Source organism: Marmota flaviventris, chromosome 6, assembly GCF_047511675.1.
Source record: "Marmota flaviventris isolate mMarFla1 chromosome 6, mMarFla1.hap1, whole genome shotgun sequence".
In the NCBI taxonomy this organism is placed as follows: domain Eukaryota; kingdom Metazoa; phylum Chordata; class Mammalia; order Rodentia; family Sciuridae; genus Marmota; species Marmota flaviventris.
The window spans coordinates 125,537,870-125,555,319 of NC_092503.1; the positions used below are offsets into that span (position 1 = coordinate 125,537,870).

Below are 17,450 nucleotides of genomic sequence, written 5' to 3' on the forward strand. Positions count from 1 at the left end.
TAAGAAGAAAACATCTAAAAAGAATAGATTGATGTCTCTCATGTTGAACTAGCAAAAGTTCAAGAATGCCAGGTAGAATGGCCTACAACTTCAATCCCAACAATTAGGGAGCCTGAGGCAGGAGGATAGCAAGTTTGAAGCCAACCTTAACAACTGAGTGAGGCCCTTAGCAACTTAGTGAGACCCTATCTCAAAATAAAAAAAAAAAAAAAATTAAAGGACTGAGGAGTTCAATCTCTAGTGCCAAAACGAAGGGGAAAAAGAAAGCAAGCTCAAGATCATGTATGTTTGAGGTGGAGTGTGCCAATTCTTTCATCTCTGTCCCAGAATTTCAGGCAGTTTTTGAGTGTCAGGAGAAACAGCTGATTGGTGAAAAACTTAAATTCTAATATATGATTATTATGTTGAGATTACATATCAAAATAATGATTATCCTTAATCTTATCCTTAACATTACATATCAAGACTTGATGGCTGCCACCTTCTCCCTATTGTCTTCACAGCCTCTTTGATGTCCTTGTTCCTCAATGTGTAAATTATAGGGTTCAGCATGGGAGTAACAACACTATACAATACTGAAATCAGTCTGTCTTTCTCCAATGAGTAAGATGAAATGGGCCGCACATATGTGAAAATGGCACTACCATAATAGAGAAGGACAATGACCAGGTGGGACGCACATGTAGAAAAGGCTTTGCGTCTCCCCTCTGAAGAGTGGATCCTCAAGATGGTGGAGATTATGTAAAGGTAGGAAAGGACAATGCACAGTAAAGGAGTCCAACCAATGAAGACTCCAATGGATAGCAACACCAGTTCATTGACAGAAGTGTCCCCACAAGACAAGATCAGCAAAGGGGGTATGTCACAAAAGAAGTAATTAATCTGATTGTTGCAGAATGGCAGACGGAATGTCAGTACTGTATGCACCACTGAATTGAGGAAACTACCAATCCAACATGAGGCTGCTAACTGGCTATACAGGGCCTTGTTCATAATAACTGAATACCTTAAGGGTTTGCAGATGGCAATGTAGCGATCATATGCCATTGCTGCCAGGAGGAGACACTCTGATCCTACAAAGAAAATGAATGCAAAAAGTTGAGCTACACATCCCCCAAAGGAAATGCTCTTCTTCTCTGATACAAGATGTACCATCATCTGTGGGACATTGGTGGTGGTATAGCAGACATCAAGAAAGGCCAGGTTCCTTAAGAAATAGTACATGGGTGTATGTAGGTGTGGATCAGCCATTGTCACCAAGATGATGAATATATTTCCTCCCAAAGTACATATATAGGTCAGAAAAAAGATGGTAAATAGTAAAAACTGCAATTCATTCAGGTCAGAGAATCCCAAGATGATGAATTCAGATATAGCTGTTTGATTCTTTCCTTCCATAATGTTGTCTGGTTTCCTCTGAGGAGTTGGGCAAAGAGAAGCATAGATTACAATAATCATATGCTACAGTAGCAATGGCCTGAAAAACAGGAAAGCAAAATGGTACAGATAAAATATTACTATCTATATCTGGTAGTAAACCACAGGAGCAACACTCATATACTATGACTCATACCAGCCACTCAACACATAGGTAAAAACTTTCAGTGTTTCACTTGAAAATCATCTCCCTGTATAAGATTTTAGGTGTAACAGCACTGAACGTTTTTAACTAAAAGTAAATCACAAGGGCTGGTGTTGTAACTCATTGGTAGAGCACTTACCTAGCACGTGTCAGGTACTGGGTTTGATTCTCAGCATCACATATAAATAAATAAAATAAAGGTCCATCAACACCTAAAAAAAAAAAAAAAAGCAAATCGGGATGGGGATATGGCTCAAGCGGTAGCGTGCTCACCTGACATGCGTGCAGCCTGGGTTCGATCCTCAGCACCACATACAAAGATGTTGTGTCTGCCAAAAACTAAAAAATAAATATTAAAAAATTCTCTCTCTCTCTCTCTCTCTCTCTCTCTCTCTCTCTCTCTCTCTCTCTCTCTCTCTCTTTAAAAAAAGCAAATCACAAAAGGGCAATGTACATCCTAAGATTCTCTGTTAATAATACCTCTGTCAACCCTACTTACATTTTCTTGGTGATGTGTAGACATGTGTAGCAGAAATAGTTACAGAAGAACCTCTCTGGCCTTCATTACCTTCTGCAAAGCTGTCTCTGCTCCTCCTTTCCATCCTTAAATGCAGAACAAAACTTGTTTTTTTTTTCTGATTCAAATTTATGTGCTTGTTTTAGAATATGTTGAAAATATAGAAAATAATTTTTAAAATATATTTTTAGTTGTAGATGGACATGATACCTTTATTTTGTTTATTTAGTTTTATGTGGTGCCAGGGATTGAACCCAGCGTCTTACACATGCTAGGCAAATGCTCTACCACTGAGCTACTACCCCAGCCCAAAAAGAAATTTTTAATAAATATAATACTTAATGTACACAGAAATGTTTTGTGTCTGTGTTTCAGATCAGTTTTCCATATGTAAATATTCAAAATGAGGATCAGAAAAGTATGTATTTTAACCTGTTTTTTCCTTAAGCACTGCATTGTAGTAGATTTTCAGGGCAATAAACCCTATGAAACATGACCTTTGAGTTGTAAATAATTTATCTTTATTCTGTAGAATTTACATAAATGATAAGGGATTAATGATCTTTAGAGTGACAGCATCCTGACTTTGAAATAAGTTAGGAAAGTTGGTCTGACATTAGGTGTAACAGAAAATCTTCAGTAGTCTAAAAGTAAAAGTTAACATGCAACTATGGATCATTTTTACCTGTTTGTTACCTACATCTCAGATTCTAATCAACAAGATTGCTCAATGTTAGAAGTAGTTTAAGAAAAGCCACTGTTATTAGTGGTGAACATTTGTATTTTTTATTTGCTTATTTCTGTTATAATAAATTTCAATAATAAGCATGCTTAATTAGATTCTCTGAATTTGGGGTCAGGTTACTTGTATTTCTACAAATTTTCAAAGAGATCATTGGTGCAGGTCATCGGTCTGGAAAATTCAAGAGCCATTAGGTTTAGTCAAGATTCTGTTGCTGTTTAGACAAATCATTTTAAGTGCTGAGTGGAGAAGGTTACCAGTAATCTCTAAGCACTTTCTACATGTCATCTCATTTACTCTACACATATCCAGTGAGATAAGTAATATCATCATTGACATTTTCCAGATGAAAACAGAGTTTCAGCAAGAAAATATATGGCAGAGTTTACGCAGCTAGCTAGGTGAAAATACATTTTTATCTCAATATACATACATTGAGTGGTAGAAAATTTGATTCCCTTTAATGACAACAGAATCCTCTTTAAAAATACTTTTCTGGTTTTAATGAAACTTAAGTTCATACAATTAAATTATTTTAACTATGTAGTCACAAACTTTTATGACTTGTGCTCCCAGATGTTAATAATTTATGCCACAGCATCTTGATGGTTAAATCTAATTGTTACCAAATATCTGGTCTTTCACTTTAATGTGTTTGTTTAAATAAAAAAGATCCAGTGCAGTTGTTCACCATCCTGCCCAAATGAACATTAAATGTTTGTGTTTTTGTTACTAAGGATGCTATTCCACAGTTTAGCTTAAGTCAGTTATAAAAATGTTTGGTAAAATTGTGGGGATAATTATTATGTAAATGTATCTAATTGCCACACTGCATTCTATCAATATGTATAATAATTGAAAAATAATTTTTTAAAAATGTTCAAGTTATTGGCTGGGAATATAGCTCAGTGGTAGAGCACTTGCCTAGCATGTGCAAAACCCTGGGTTTGATACTCAGTAAAATAGACACAAAAAATATTCAATTTCAAACTCAAGGGAAAAAGTTAATTTTGTAGTTTGAGCTTTCATACAAATTACAGAAACCAAAAACATAAATAAAATACCAGGTTTATAAATAAAAGTACATATTGTATATTTATTAAAATATTTGCTTTATTGATTATCCTGGCCTACAGAAAAAAATATACATTTAATTTCAAGTTTGGAATGTAGTACATTTGTACTTTTGTTTTAATTGATGTCCTCATTGCTTTTGAACTACTGTGGACATTTTCAGTGGAAGTAGATGACAAATAAGATGAAGGTTTAAATTTTCATAATATAGTATCTCACATTGTTACTAGAACCAAATAAATTTTCTAGTATAATTTTCTCTCAATCCAAAATTCCTGTTCCCTAATCTATCTCCTTTTCTTTTCCTAATATCTTCCTCCCCTTTTCACTTTTTTTAACATTTCTTCCTACTCCTGGGAAACCCTTTCTGCTCATTTTATTCAACAATTATATGGCAGTATGCTCCAAAGATAAAATAATAAGTATTAATGTATAAATTACATATAAATTATGTGATGTATATATAATTTATACGTTTTAAATTTTAGCCATATAATTTACAAATTATATGGCTAAAGACAAAGTATACTAAAGAAAAAATAAGAAAAACACAATTTACCTTTATCTCCAGGAATATGCACATTGACTATTATGTATAATTTTAAAAATATCTAATAAAAACTATAATAATTATTTAAAAGTAGAAAACAGAAGGGATAGAATAGTATGGAACCTAGTTACCAAAAATTTTCAAGAGAAAATGTGTCTTGCAATCTCAATAATTAACAGGAGTTAAGTAGTTAAGGCAAGGTGAATGTAGAAAACTTTCCATACACAATTAAGAACATATGCACAGGTCCTGAGGTTGGAGTAATGTGAGACCTAAAGGAAATCCAAGAAGCCTGGAAGAAAAGGCGCAAGGGCAGGAGGCTGCTCTGATAAGGTTAGAATCATCTAGAGCAACTGGAATCTATTTCAAGAGTGTAAAATATTTTATTAGACTCTAAGAGCAATTGGAATATATTTCAAGAATGTAAGATGTCCATGTTCTAAAAATGGTCTTTCTGGAAAATGTGTGGGCAATAAAATAGAAGGAAGCAAGAATGAGCAAGACAAGCTCATTTAGTTCTCTATTTCATTCAGACAAAAGGTCATGGAACTTCACACCAGAGTAGTGAGACCTGGGTTGGAAATAATCAGAGGTATTAGGAGATGTTAAGAGATACAATCTTTAAAGTTCTGGTATGAAATGAGAAAGAGAGATGAATTAAGGATAATCATTATTACTGACATATATTAAATGCTTGTTATGAAAAAAAATCTTATTTCTTCCAATTCTCTCTCTCTCTCTCTCTCTCTCTCTCTCACACACACACACACACACACACACACACACACACACAGCAAATATGAAGTAGAAATATTATGCTCATACTACAAGAACAAAACTAAATAAAGAGATTTTAACTTTAATGGGTGCACTGTGCTTATCTGAGTCCTAGTTTGAATGAGTAAATGCTTAGTGGAGTCACTGAAATAAGGAAAGCAGAAAACAGCTGAGATCTAGAGGTGGATCAGAGGTTCATTGGTGGTCTCAGTGAACTGGAGGCATCTTTGAGATGTCTAATAAAATGTCTCAAAAAGCGGTTGCAATTTGGACCTCAGGAGAGAGGTATATACTAGAGACAGCCATTTGTAACACATCTGTAATTAAAAGGTGTTTAAATCTATCACATAGATGGGAGTGAATAGAGTAAGAAATAAGGGAACACAAAATTGAACATTCTTAAGTTCTGTAGAATTAATTTGCTATGTGGATATGCCAGAAAAGAAGATGGATAAGTAAAATAATACTATGAAGAAATCCAAAGAAGCATCAAAATAACAGTTAGTATATGAACAATGGTGCAAAATATAAAAATACAAAAAAAAAAAAAACAACCCAATTTTCTTACTTCATTACTCATAAGAAGACATCATGCTGATGACAATCCTCTGTCACCAACACAGTCATTATGAGCTGTCAGGTGAGAGACAGAGGAAACACTGATCCAGCTGCTTTGCCTTCCTCTTTGCATGTATTACATATTCGGAGAAAGAACTGTTTTCTCCCAGGGATATCCTGATTCTTTTGTTTTACCATTTAGGATACTTCCAAAACCTACTGTGCCCTGAGATAATTCCTTCTCAGTTCAAAACACATTTTTCTGTGTCCTAATCTACTAGGGAGCTGTCATGTTGTAAAGTGACCAGATGGAATAATTAAAACAACTAATATGTTAATTCTCTAAGGTTATTTGCCTTGAGACAAAATACATTTTTTTCAGAATATTCCTTTTAATTTTATATTCAACCTTCAAGTTTTTCTTTCTGCCCCCATTTCTATCTTCCAATCTTCATGTATTTTTTCAAAGTTCACCTTAAAATTTACCTTTCTCATCAGTTGAAAATGATGTTTCTCCCTTGGGGAATTCTGAGGCTTTTGTTTAGATCTCAACTATGGCACTTAAACAAAACATATTGATTTTTGTAACATATTACTTATTTTGCCACAAATCATTTAGGATTTCTTTAGGATTTGAGGCCAAATGGATGATGGGGGGCGGATATTTTCAGGGGTTTACATCATAGTAAGATCTCAAGGATGGCTACTCAGGACCCACAGGAAAAGATTCCCAGAAAATTCATGAAGTGTCTCAGTCTTGATGTTTTCACTTCTAAGAGACTCAGTGAATATGTTTTTTTATTTTAATTATTGACTGTTTGCAGTATGTTTACCCAGGGGCACTTTACCACTGAGCTATATCCCTACTCCTTTTTTTACAATGAGACAGGGGCTAATAAGTTGCTGAAGATCTCGCTAAGTTGCTAAGACTGACATTGAAATTGTGATCCTCCTGCTTTAGCCTCCCAAGTACCTGGGATCACAGGCATGAGTCACTCTATCAAAGCTCAGTGCCCTTCATTAAAAATAATAATAATAATAAAGGAAACTAAGAAATGTAGAATCTTTAAATTGCAAGGATTTCCTAAAAGTATATTGTCCAATCCCTTACTTACATCTGAAATCACATAGTAAGCATGTAAAATAGGCATAGCAAGCATGCAATGATATTAGATCCCTATGAAAATTTTTTTCTTGTGAGAAAACCACACACTGTTTTCCTAACACTATTTTCTGAAATCCAGTGGCATTTTATCTCTTTTATATATATATATAAAATACTGTTCTTTATCCAGTAAAGAATCAGTAAGTTAGCACATGTCCACTCTGAGATACAGAAATTGCCCTAAAGGAAGGAAGCTCCCTGGTTCGCACACTCTCAATCTACTTCTGTCATTCAAAGCATGGTACAGAAAGTTTGAATTTTCCCTCCCTGGGAAGCCCTTGTATCATTACACTTCCATCTCCCCTCCACACACACACTTAGTATCTCATCCAAAAAGCAAGGCAAAACATTATTTCTGAAAGCAATGAACTATAACTAAGAAATTAAAAACTACTTACCTATGATCAAAATTACATAGCAAAGATTACCATTCAGCAACCTAGAGCCTAATGTGGAACTGCTTTTATGAACACAAGGAGTGGCACATAATACCTGTCTCTGCAGAGTGTCTGTCAGCTGACTTCCATCTGAGTACAGAGAATCTTCTCAATCCCTGCATGGCCAGTGGGTGGGACTAGAGCTGAGCAACAACAAGGCCATATATATGTGAAAGATCTCCATATCTTGTGGGAATCTTTCAAAGACCCAGAAGACACACTTCTGGGAACTCTGAGCACAGAGGTCCTGAAACTGATAACTCTGACTCCTGCTCAGTCCTGAGAATTTGTTTTATCTCCAGCCACTTTGCTGCCATTATAGTTTGTCACCAGCTGGCCAGGCTGGTGGGATGAGCTGGGTTCAAAGGAGCTGGCTATATCAATAACTAAGAAGTTGGTGAATAAACCATGCAGCACATGAACCTGAGTTTCTAAGGTCTAGGGCGGGAGTGCTCAGTGACACCAAGGGTCAGCTGGGAAGCGCTGGAAAAGGAGTGTGCCCCTGGAATCTTTTTATTTTATGGGGGAGACACACACAAGGGAGGTTCGATGGAATGTTCTTCACCAAATAAGGCAGGGAATAAGGTTTCAAAGATGGAGTCTTGCTTTGTGATGTCATGTGGTCAGCAGATTGATTGACATCTTGGGCAGAGCAAGAGGAAAGGCACATTTGCAGCACACTGTCAGAGCAGTCCCTTCCTAAGCTCAAATCCACATAGCTCACACACTCAGCCTCACTAAAATATGTCTGTTTCAGGAAGTCTGTGAAATCAAAACTATTCCAGGTGGATCACACCTCTTTGGGCCATATCTGCCCAATGATAAGCAACCTGCATCCTTTCTCCATCATCAGAGCAAAGGCAGTTCTCTGGCTTCTTGGTACTTTGCACTCACATAATGCACTCACCTTTGAACCCTCAATTTCCAGGGGTAGATGCCAAGCTCTCTGTTATTTGGGTTTTTATTCCACCTTAAATTATATCCCCATGCCTTTTTTATTTTGGAATCACTTTCATTTCCTTCTGGAAGTGGGAAGAGATTACATAGCACACTAGTATATTTGATTTTATATATATATATATATATATATATATATATATATATATATATATATAGAGAGAGAGAGAGAGAGAGAGAGAGAGAGACAGAGAGACAGAGACACAGAGAGACAGAGAGAGAGACATAGAGAGATGTATTTCAGCCACCAAATTGGACTCCTAAATATCCACCTCTTTATGAGTTACATGTAGGTTGGTGAACTAATACCTTTCCTTTGGATAAAATTCTTAGTATGTCTATCTCTTGAGATCTCACTTGAAATGGAGGTATGATATTTTTAACATCATGCAAGATTTCAATTTATTGATAAGGGGTGCAAAAAATGTAACTAAAAGTTATTCTGAAGCCTAATGTTTGTTGGCCATTTATCCTTCCATCATCACTATCAATTCCCCTCTCCATCTTCTTGCTATGATTTTAAGCCATTTCAGAACAATTTAACTTCTAATGCCACCTTGATGGCTTTAGAATATAATTCTGTTATATCTGAGTGCATATACTGGGGAAAGTTTATTACCTTGGGAAGCTATACCATCTACAGCTCAGTTGTGCTAGGGCAGTGAAATAGCTTACCAAGAGACCAAAGAAGACATCAGGAAATGGGATGTGTGACATAAGATTTATCAAAAAATACTCACCAGGAAGATTTAGTGGTGAAGGGCTAGACAGGAGCTTTTCCAAAAACTCCAGAGATGAAAGGCTGGACAGGTGCAACTCCATTTCACACAGTGTTTCACCTGAAAATAGTGTCCCAATCCCTCTCAATGTCCGATGGCCACCTGGACAAGCGCTTTCCTCTCCATAATGCCTTTCCACACCAGTTATCACAGGGGTGGGGAGGGAGGTTATGGGTTAAATTATTAGGTTACAGAAGCAGTAATATAATCAGCTTTGATTGCTTTGTCCAGTTTTATGACCAGCATCCCAAGGAACTTGGAATATATGCAAGAATGTAGCTTTCTACAGATAGCACAACTGGCCCTAATTTCTAGCATACTTGAGGGAAAGCCAGTGTCCTTCAGGATAATATTTATCCAGAAATTGTGGCCTAGGCTCATTCTTATGGCTTTCTTAATATGGCTAGGTTCTTGAAACCAGAGAAGAGCACTTCAGGGATATGGTATTTTTTAAAAACATTTATTCTTTAGTTGTAGGTGGATACAATACCTTTAAATTTTTATGTGGGCTGAGGATCCAAACTAGTTCCTCAATCATGCTGGGTGAGCACTTTTCCTCTGAGCCACAACCCCAGCCTGGGATATGGTATTTTATTGTCCTCTTTTTCTCCAAAGATGACATGGAAGATAAAGATAATATTAGGATTTTTGTAACTATCTTCCAGCCTGGAAGTGCCTCAGAATCAGAGGACACTTTTTCAAAAGCAGATTCAATGTCGGGAAAAATCAAATTTGGCTTCCAGCAAATGATGAATTATATAAATTTAATCTTCAAAATTTAATCATCTTCTTCAATTGTATCTGTACCATCCCCAGTAATGTACAAGTTTACTAAAGTTACTTGGCATTATCTAATTTTGTAATTTTTGTCAATCTAATGAATATGAAGTAGTGACTCATTATTGCTTTGTTCAGATTACCAGAGATTTTGAATATATCCAGAAGATTTTTTTTTTAATTTTTATTTTTTATTTATTTTTTCTTTTTTTTATTGGTTGTTCAAAACATTACAAAGCTCTTGACATATCATATTTCATACATTTGATTCAAGTGGGTTTTGAACTCCCAATTTTACCCCAAATACAGATTGCAGAATCACGTCGGTTACACATCCACATTTTTACATAATGCGCTATTAGTAACTGTTGTATTCTGTTACCTTTCCTATCCTCTACTATCTCCCCTCCCCTCCCCTCCCATCTTCTCTCTCTACCCCATCTACTGTAATTCATTTCTCTCCTTGTTTACTTTCCCATTCCCCTCACAACCTCTTATATGTAATTTTGTATAACCATGCGGGTCTCCCTCCATTACCATGCAATTTCCCTTTTCTCTCCCTTTCCCTCCCACCTCATGCATCTGTTTAACTGAATTTAAAACTATATTACAGAGCAATAGTAACAAAAACAGCATGGTACTGGTACCAAAACAGGCGGGTGGACCAATGGTACAGAATAGAGGACACAGAGACTAATCCACAAAGCTACAACTATCTTATATTTGATAAAGAAGCTAAAAGCATGCAATGGAGGAAGGATAGCATCTTCAACAAATGGTGTTGGGAAAACTGGAAATCCATATGCAACAAAATAAAACTGAATCCCCTCCTCTCGCCATGCACAAAAGTTAACTCAAAGTGGATCAAGGAGCTAGATATCAAATCAGAGACTCTGCGTCTGATAGAAGAAAAAGTTGGCTCCGATCTACATATTGTGGGGTCAGGCTCCAAATTCCTTAATAGGACACCCATAGCACAAAAGTTAATAACAAGAATCAACAAATGGGACTTACTTAAACTGAAAAGTTTTTTCTCAGCAAGAGTAACAATAAGAGAGGTAAATAGGGAGCCTACATCATGGGAACAAATTTTTACTCCTCACACTTCAGATAGAGCCCTAATATCCAGAGTATACAAAGAACTCAAAAAAATTAAACAATAAGAAAACAAATAACCCAATCAACAAATGGGCCAAAGACCTGAACAGACACTTCTCAGAGGAGGACATACAATCAATCAACAAGTACATGAAAAAATGCTCACCATCACTAGCAGTCAGAGAAATGCAAATCAAAACCACCCTAAGATACCATTTCACTCCAGTAAGATTGGCAGCCATTATGAAGTCAAACAACAACAAGTGTTGGAGAAGATGTGGGGAAAAGGGTACTCTTGTACATTGCTGGTGGGACTGCAAACTGGTGCGGCCAATTTGGAAAGCAGTATGGAGATTCCTGGGAAAGCTGGGAATGGAACCACCATTTGACCCACCTATTGCCCTTCTCGGACTATTCCCTGAAGACCTTAAAAGAGCGTACTACAGGGATACTGCTACATCGATGTTCATAGCAGCACAATTCACAATAGCTAGACTGTGGAACCAACCCAGATGCCCTTCAATAGATGAATGGATAAAAAAATGTGGCATTTATACACAATGGAGTATTATACAGCACTAAAAAATGACAAAATCATGGAATTTGCAGGGAAATGGATGGCACTAGAGCAGATTATGCTTAGTGAAGCTAGCCAATCCCTAAAAAACAAATACCAAATGTCTTCTTTGATATAATGAGAACAACTAAGAACAAAGCAGGGAGGAAGAGCAGGAAGAAAAGATTTTTTTTTGTAGTTATTTGGATTCCTTGTTTTTTCTTGTTCTTTTGCAGGAGTACAGTCCTCTGTACATCATCTAGAATGTCTTTCATAAAAAAGAAAATCTTAATTTTGTCATAATAAGATCCATAATTTCTCAGGTTATGAGTGATACTTCAAAGTTTGTTTAAAAGATTATCCCTAACAATAGATTTAAAATATATACTTTTATGGTCTTATTTTAACTTTATAGTTTTAAATTTGAAGATTTTTTTTCTTCATCCATTTAGAGTTTATTTTAAGTGAATGAAGATTAATTCGTAACCCTCAAGAATCTAATTTTATTTTTCTGTATTTAGTGATCTGGTTGCTCCTAGCTACTCCTAAACATTGACCATTCATTGTAATATCCTTCTTATTAAACAATGATTTCTACACTTTTCTAAAATCTATTTTTCTTGAACATGACTTTATATTAATAGCTTTAAAAATGTTAATATCATAATCAAAAATTTTATTATTTTAAATTTTTTTCAGAATTAATGTTGAAAATTATGAAAACTATTGCTTTTATAAAATTTTTAAAAGCTTATTTCATGGAATTTATAAATTATTTGGAAGAGAATTTGACACATTTAAATGTCTTTCTGACCAAAATTGTGGCATAACTCTTAATTTATTCAAATCTTCCTTTATGCCTTTAAAATACTTAATATTTCACAATAGTGGTCTATGTATCTTTGTTAAATTTATTCTGAATACTATATAACTTTTGTTGCTATTATAAATTCTATCTTATTTATTATATCACTATCTAGCAACTTTGGCGAACACCTTTTACTTGAATAGTTTATTGCCAATTCTATATGTTTTTTCTATATAAAGCCTCATGGCATGTACAAAGGAATTTTATCTATTTCTTTTGAATTCATACATTGCATATTTCTGTGTTCTTTCTTATAGAACAGATTAATACTTGCAAAGTACATGAAGTGGGAACAATGGTGGTGGACATTCTTACCCTCTCACTCTCACTGGCCCAAAGGCATGTCTCTGTGGTTTCTCATTACATATGGTTGCTCAGTTTTTTTTGGTATAAAACACTTAATATCATAGTTAAATTTCCTTTTATTTCTATTCTACTAAAATTTTTGTCATACTAAAAGTGATGATTTTTATCAATTCTTTATTTTTTATGACAATTAAATCAATTATGACTTCTTCCTTGCAGTCTACTAGTATGCTGATAGATTTTTTTTTTTTAAATGTTGATCATAGCTGCTCCTCCTCTGGACTTTCAAAAAATGAGCTTATCCCTTTCTCCAGGGCAATCAATGAGAGACCAATGACTGACTGACTGACTGAGAGGGTGACAAAGGCTTCGTCCTGTACCTCAAGGTGAAACGAATTCTGAGATACAGTATGCTCCAGGACTCCCATAGGGTGAGACCAAAGTTAGTCTCCATTCTTGCTCAACATCATTTCTTCTTCACTGTCCTCCCTTCCTTGTTCCACTTCTGCCAAGAATGCTGCCCCAATACAACATTTTTCCAAAAATTGCCCTTAAGATCCTCTTAATGCAAACTGACCGAAAGTAGTAGTAATCTTTTATCTAAGGCTAAGAATAAATTTCAGAAACCTCAACTTTATTCTTACCCTAGGTTGAGAATTAGCAGTACAAAATCTCCCCTAAGCCTCTCAACATAAACACATTTGATCCTCCTTTCCAGGTTTATAATCCCCATTTTGTCCTTCTTGGCATGTGGTATCACCATATGCTAATGATATTAAAATAACACTCCTCCTTGGGCAAAGCCTAATCTTATCACTGGGTGGGCAATAGAGGATCCAAAACAAGAGAAGTCACAGAATTTTGAACAGTTATGAGATGACAAAATACAAAGCCAGAGAGCAACTTGTCTAGGAAAAGAACTTATGAAACACTGTGTAATTTTATACAAATTAAATAGCCAGATACAAAAAAAAAATAGTTTACAAATTTAGGGATCTATGCATAGATTTGTTTACATACATTTGAAAACTATGGATATGAGAGAAAAATTGATTTTCCATGTAATTGATTTTTAGTGAACTAGAAAATTTTCCTATTATAATTCATCATATAAATTACTTCTGATACTACATCAGTAATATCAAATATCCTTTTATAAATTGATATGTTTAGGAAAAACTAAGTAAATGTATGATAAATTATTATAAATGGCAAATAAATGTAACTAAGACTGACTCCTTTACAGAAGTTTTTTTTATTATTTTATATAGGTACACATTAATTATTCAGAATAGTGGATTTCACTGTGATAGATATATAGATATATATATCATAATTTGATCAAATGAATTTATTCTTAAAAAAATAAATTCAGCTCAATACTATTTCTTTTCCTCATAAAAGTAGTATGGTAGACAGACTTTAAGTTGTTCCCCAATGATCCCCACCTCCTAGAATTCATCAATTTTTATAATGTCTAAACTTTGAGTATGGACTGGATTTATAAGTTAACTTCTTTTGTGGGGTGTGTTGCACCATTCCTGGAGGTACTGCAATATCAGGTCTATGCATGGAGTGGACAAAGCAAGCACCTACTGCTCTAAAACTCCAATTACTATCATATCATATTTTAAATTTATAAGAATAATTGCTACACTTGATCTTAGCCAAAAGGCCAAGAAGATACTATTATTATTTAACTTCTAGCAAATAGAATATGACAGAAGTAGTGAAATGTCATTTCAAAGGTTAGTTACAAAGACTATGGCTTCAATCTTGGGCACATTTTCCTGCTCAATCATTCTGAAGGAACTCAGCTGTTATGTCATGTGCCTTCCTCTGGAGAGGTACAAATGACAAGGAACTGAGTCTCTGATCAACAATCAGAGAGTCTGAGGCCCAGTGACACCAATGTATTCCACCACTGAGTTTTGACATGATGTAGACATAGCCAAAACCTTTGAGGCTTGTGAGAAAACTCTGAGTCAGAAGCTTACAGCTAAGTTGCACTCAGATTTCTGATCCCTAGATATTTTGAGATAATAAACATTTATTATTTTAAACTGTAAAACTTGGGGAGAATTTGTTACACAACAATTAAATACAAGGTCTTTAAAAATATTTAATCTGAAAATCTATAATTCAGGGAAGTCATAGTAATGAACAAAAAAGAGGTAATATATATTATATGTTCTACAATATATGTTGTGCTCATAGTACAAACTGAGTGTTTAGAGAATAGTTTACAATAAAGGCCTCTGTTCAGTAAGAACTGTTTTCCAAGCTGCTTTGCTACATTTAAATTTCCATAGCACTATGTAAGGCTAGCTGGTGCTCCACCTCTTTGTCAACACTTGAATTTTGTCAGAATTTATGATTCCAGATCTTCTAGAGATGAGTAATGTGGATTTCTTTAGACTTTATTTTCATTATTCTTTGTTGATAATATATGCTGCAAATACTTTCTCCCACCATTTGGCTTATTTCTTCACTTTCTTAGTGACAACTCTTGGTGAAGAGAAATTCAAAATGGAAAGTGGCTATCAGTATTTTCTGTGGCCTCAGTAAGAAGTATTCTCATAAATGAATATGATGAGGATATTTCCCTGTGTCACTTTTAAAAGACCTTTATAATGCTTTCACACATTGAGCCATACAATATTCCAGAATTTATTTTTGTATGAGATGTGAGACTGGAATCATATACCCTTTTTATCAATTTACACATATTATTTTATTGATATAAATATATACAATAGTGAGATTTGTTGTTATATATTCAAATGTGCACATAGTAGAACAAAATAATCTTGTGAATTCCATTTCCCAGTGCCTCTCCTTTCCCTTTGCTCCCCTTGCTCCTTTTCTTTTACTCTAATTGTGTCATTTCTATTTTTATGAGCTCTTCCCTTGTCCCTTGTTTTTTTTTTCCTTTTTTCTTTTTTCTCTCTGGCTTTCACTTATGAGAGAAAGGAAGCATATAATCCATGACTTTCTGGGTATGGATTACTTTGCTTAATACAATGCTCTCAAATTCCATTCATTTTCCTGCAAATGACATAATTTCATTGTTCTTTAGGACTGAATAAAACACACAAGCATGCCTAGCTATTGAGAATTGTGTTCAGATGCTGACTTTAATTCTTTAGAATAAATACTGAGGAGAGGTATAACTGGATACCGTGTTTCCCCTTCCAAGGAGTCACCATACTGATTTCCAAAGTGATTGCACTAATTTACAACTCTACTAACAATGTGTAAGGGTATCTTTTTCTCCACATCCTTTCCAGCATTTATTATCATTTGTATTCTTGATGGCTGCCATTCTATTGGGGTGAGATAAAATCACAGTGTAGTTTTGATTTACACTTCTGTGATTGCTAAAGATGTTGAAAATTCTTCATATATTTGTTGACCATTTGTATTTCCTCTTTTAAGAAGTGTCTGTGTAGTTCCTTTGTCAATTTATTGATTAGCTTACTTGGAGGTTTTTGTGGTAAGTGTTTTGTTTATATGAAGGATATTAATTTGCATTGGAACAGTACTTAGTAAAGATTTTTTTCTTTTTTGCTATTCAGAAACTTGTTAATTTGATGTCATTCCATTGATTAACTCTTGACATTATTTTCTTAACTGTAGGCCTGTGCCTATAGAGTGCTGACCCTGTCCAAAGTTGCATAGTTTCTAAGTCTTTGATCCATCTTGAGTTAACTTTTATACAGGGTGAGATATAGGACTCATTCTTCTACTATGGATAACCAGTTTCTCCAGGACCACTTGTTAGAAAGCCTGCCTTTTCTCCAGTGTATATTTTTGGTGGCTTTGTGGGCCAGGTGACTGTATTTGTGTGGGTTTGTCTCTGTATCTTCTGTTCTATTCCATTGATCCATGTTTTTTTTTTTTTTTTTTCATTCCATGCAGTTGTTGTTTCTATTGCTCTGTAGTATAATTTGAAATCAGCTGTTGTGATGCCTCCAGCATTGCTTTTTTTGCTTAGAATCACCTTGGTCTTTTATTCTTGAGCATGAGTTTTAGGGCTGTTTTTGCTGGTTCTATGAACAATGTCATTGGTATCTTGATGGAGATTGCATTAAATCTGTAGATGATTTTTGGAATTTGGGTCATTTTAGCATTATTAGTTGTACCTATCCATGAACATGAAAAGTCTTTCCATTTCTTTCTTCAGTGTTCTATAATTTTTATTGGAGAAGTCTTTTGCCTCCTTAGTTTAATTTACTTCTACTACTTTCTGAGGCAATGGTTGTTACTGGGTGGCATCAGTACCAGCCTGGGAAGAAAAGGCTAGGTTACAATTATTGGCATCAGATTAATATTTTAATATTGGCATCAGCTCTGCCATTTTTTTTTTTTTTTTGGTTGGGAATCATTTTTATCTAGGGACTACTAAGTTTTGATTTAAGAGTCATTTTATTCAGGGATCCCAGGCTATGGTGTCCTCAGCTTTCAGGTTATTTATTTCTGTTTGCTTTTCTGAATGTGCCTGCTAAAAGGTTAATCCCACCCAGCTCATGACACAACCCCTAGGCATGCTTGTGATATTCCTCTTGAGGGCTATCAAACTGCTCTGTGAGTGCCAACAGGCTGCTACTCCCCTCAGAGGGACCCCCCAGAGGGACAGCCTTTTCTGTTTGCTCATTGCTCCAGAAATATTTGAAATCAAATTGGTAGGATAATGATTTTATTCAA

At 35.0% G+C, this 17,450-nt stretch overlaps 1 protein-coding gene and 1 pseudogene across 1 annotated transcript; both read right to left on the minus strand.

The window, feature by feature from the left end:
- Positions 1 to 453: 453 nt before the first annotated feature.
- On the minus strand, positions 454 to 1,398 carry LOC139706144 (olfactory receptor 5V1). Its single transcript, XM_071613843.1, has one exon. It carries the CDS (start codon positions 1,396 to 1,398, stop codon positions 454 to 456), a length of 945 nt encoding a protein of 314 aa, XP_071469944.1.
- A 12,870-nt stretch (positions 1,399 to 14,268) lies between these two features.
- LOC114082656 (U2 spliceosomal RNA) lies at positions 14,269 to 14,430 on the minus strand (annotated as a pseudogene).
- Positions 14,431 to 17,450: the final 3,020 nt, after the last annotated feature.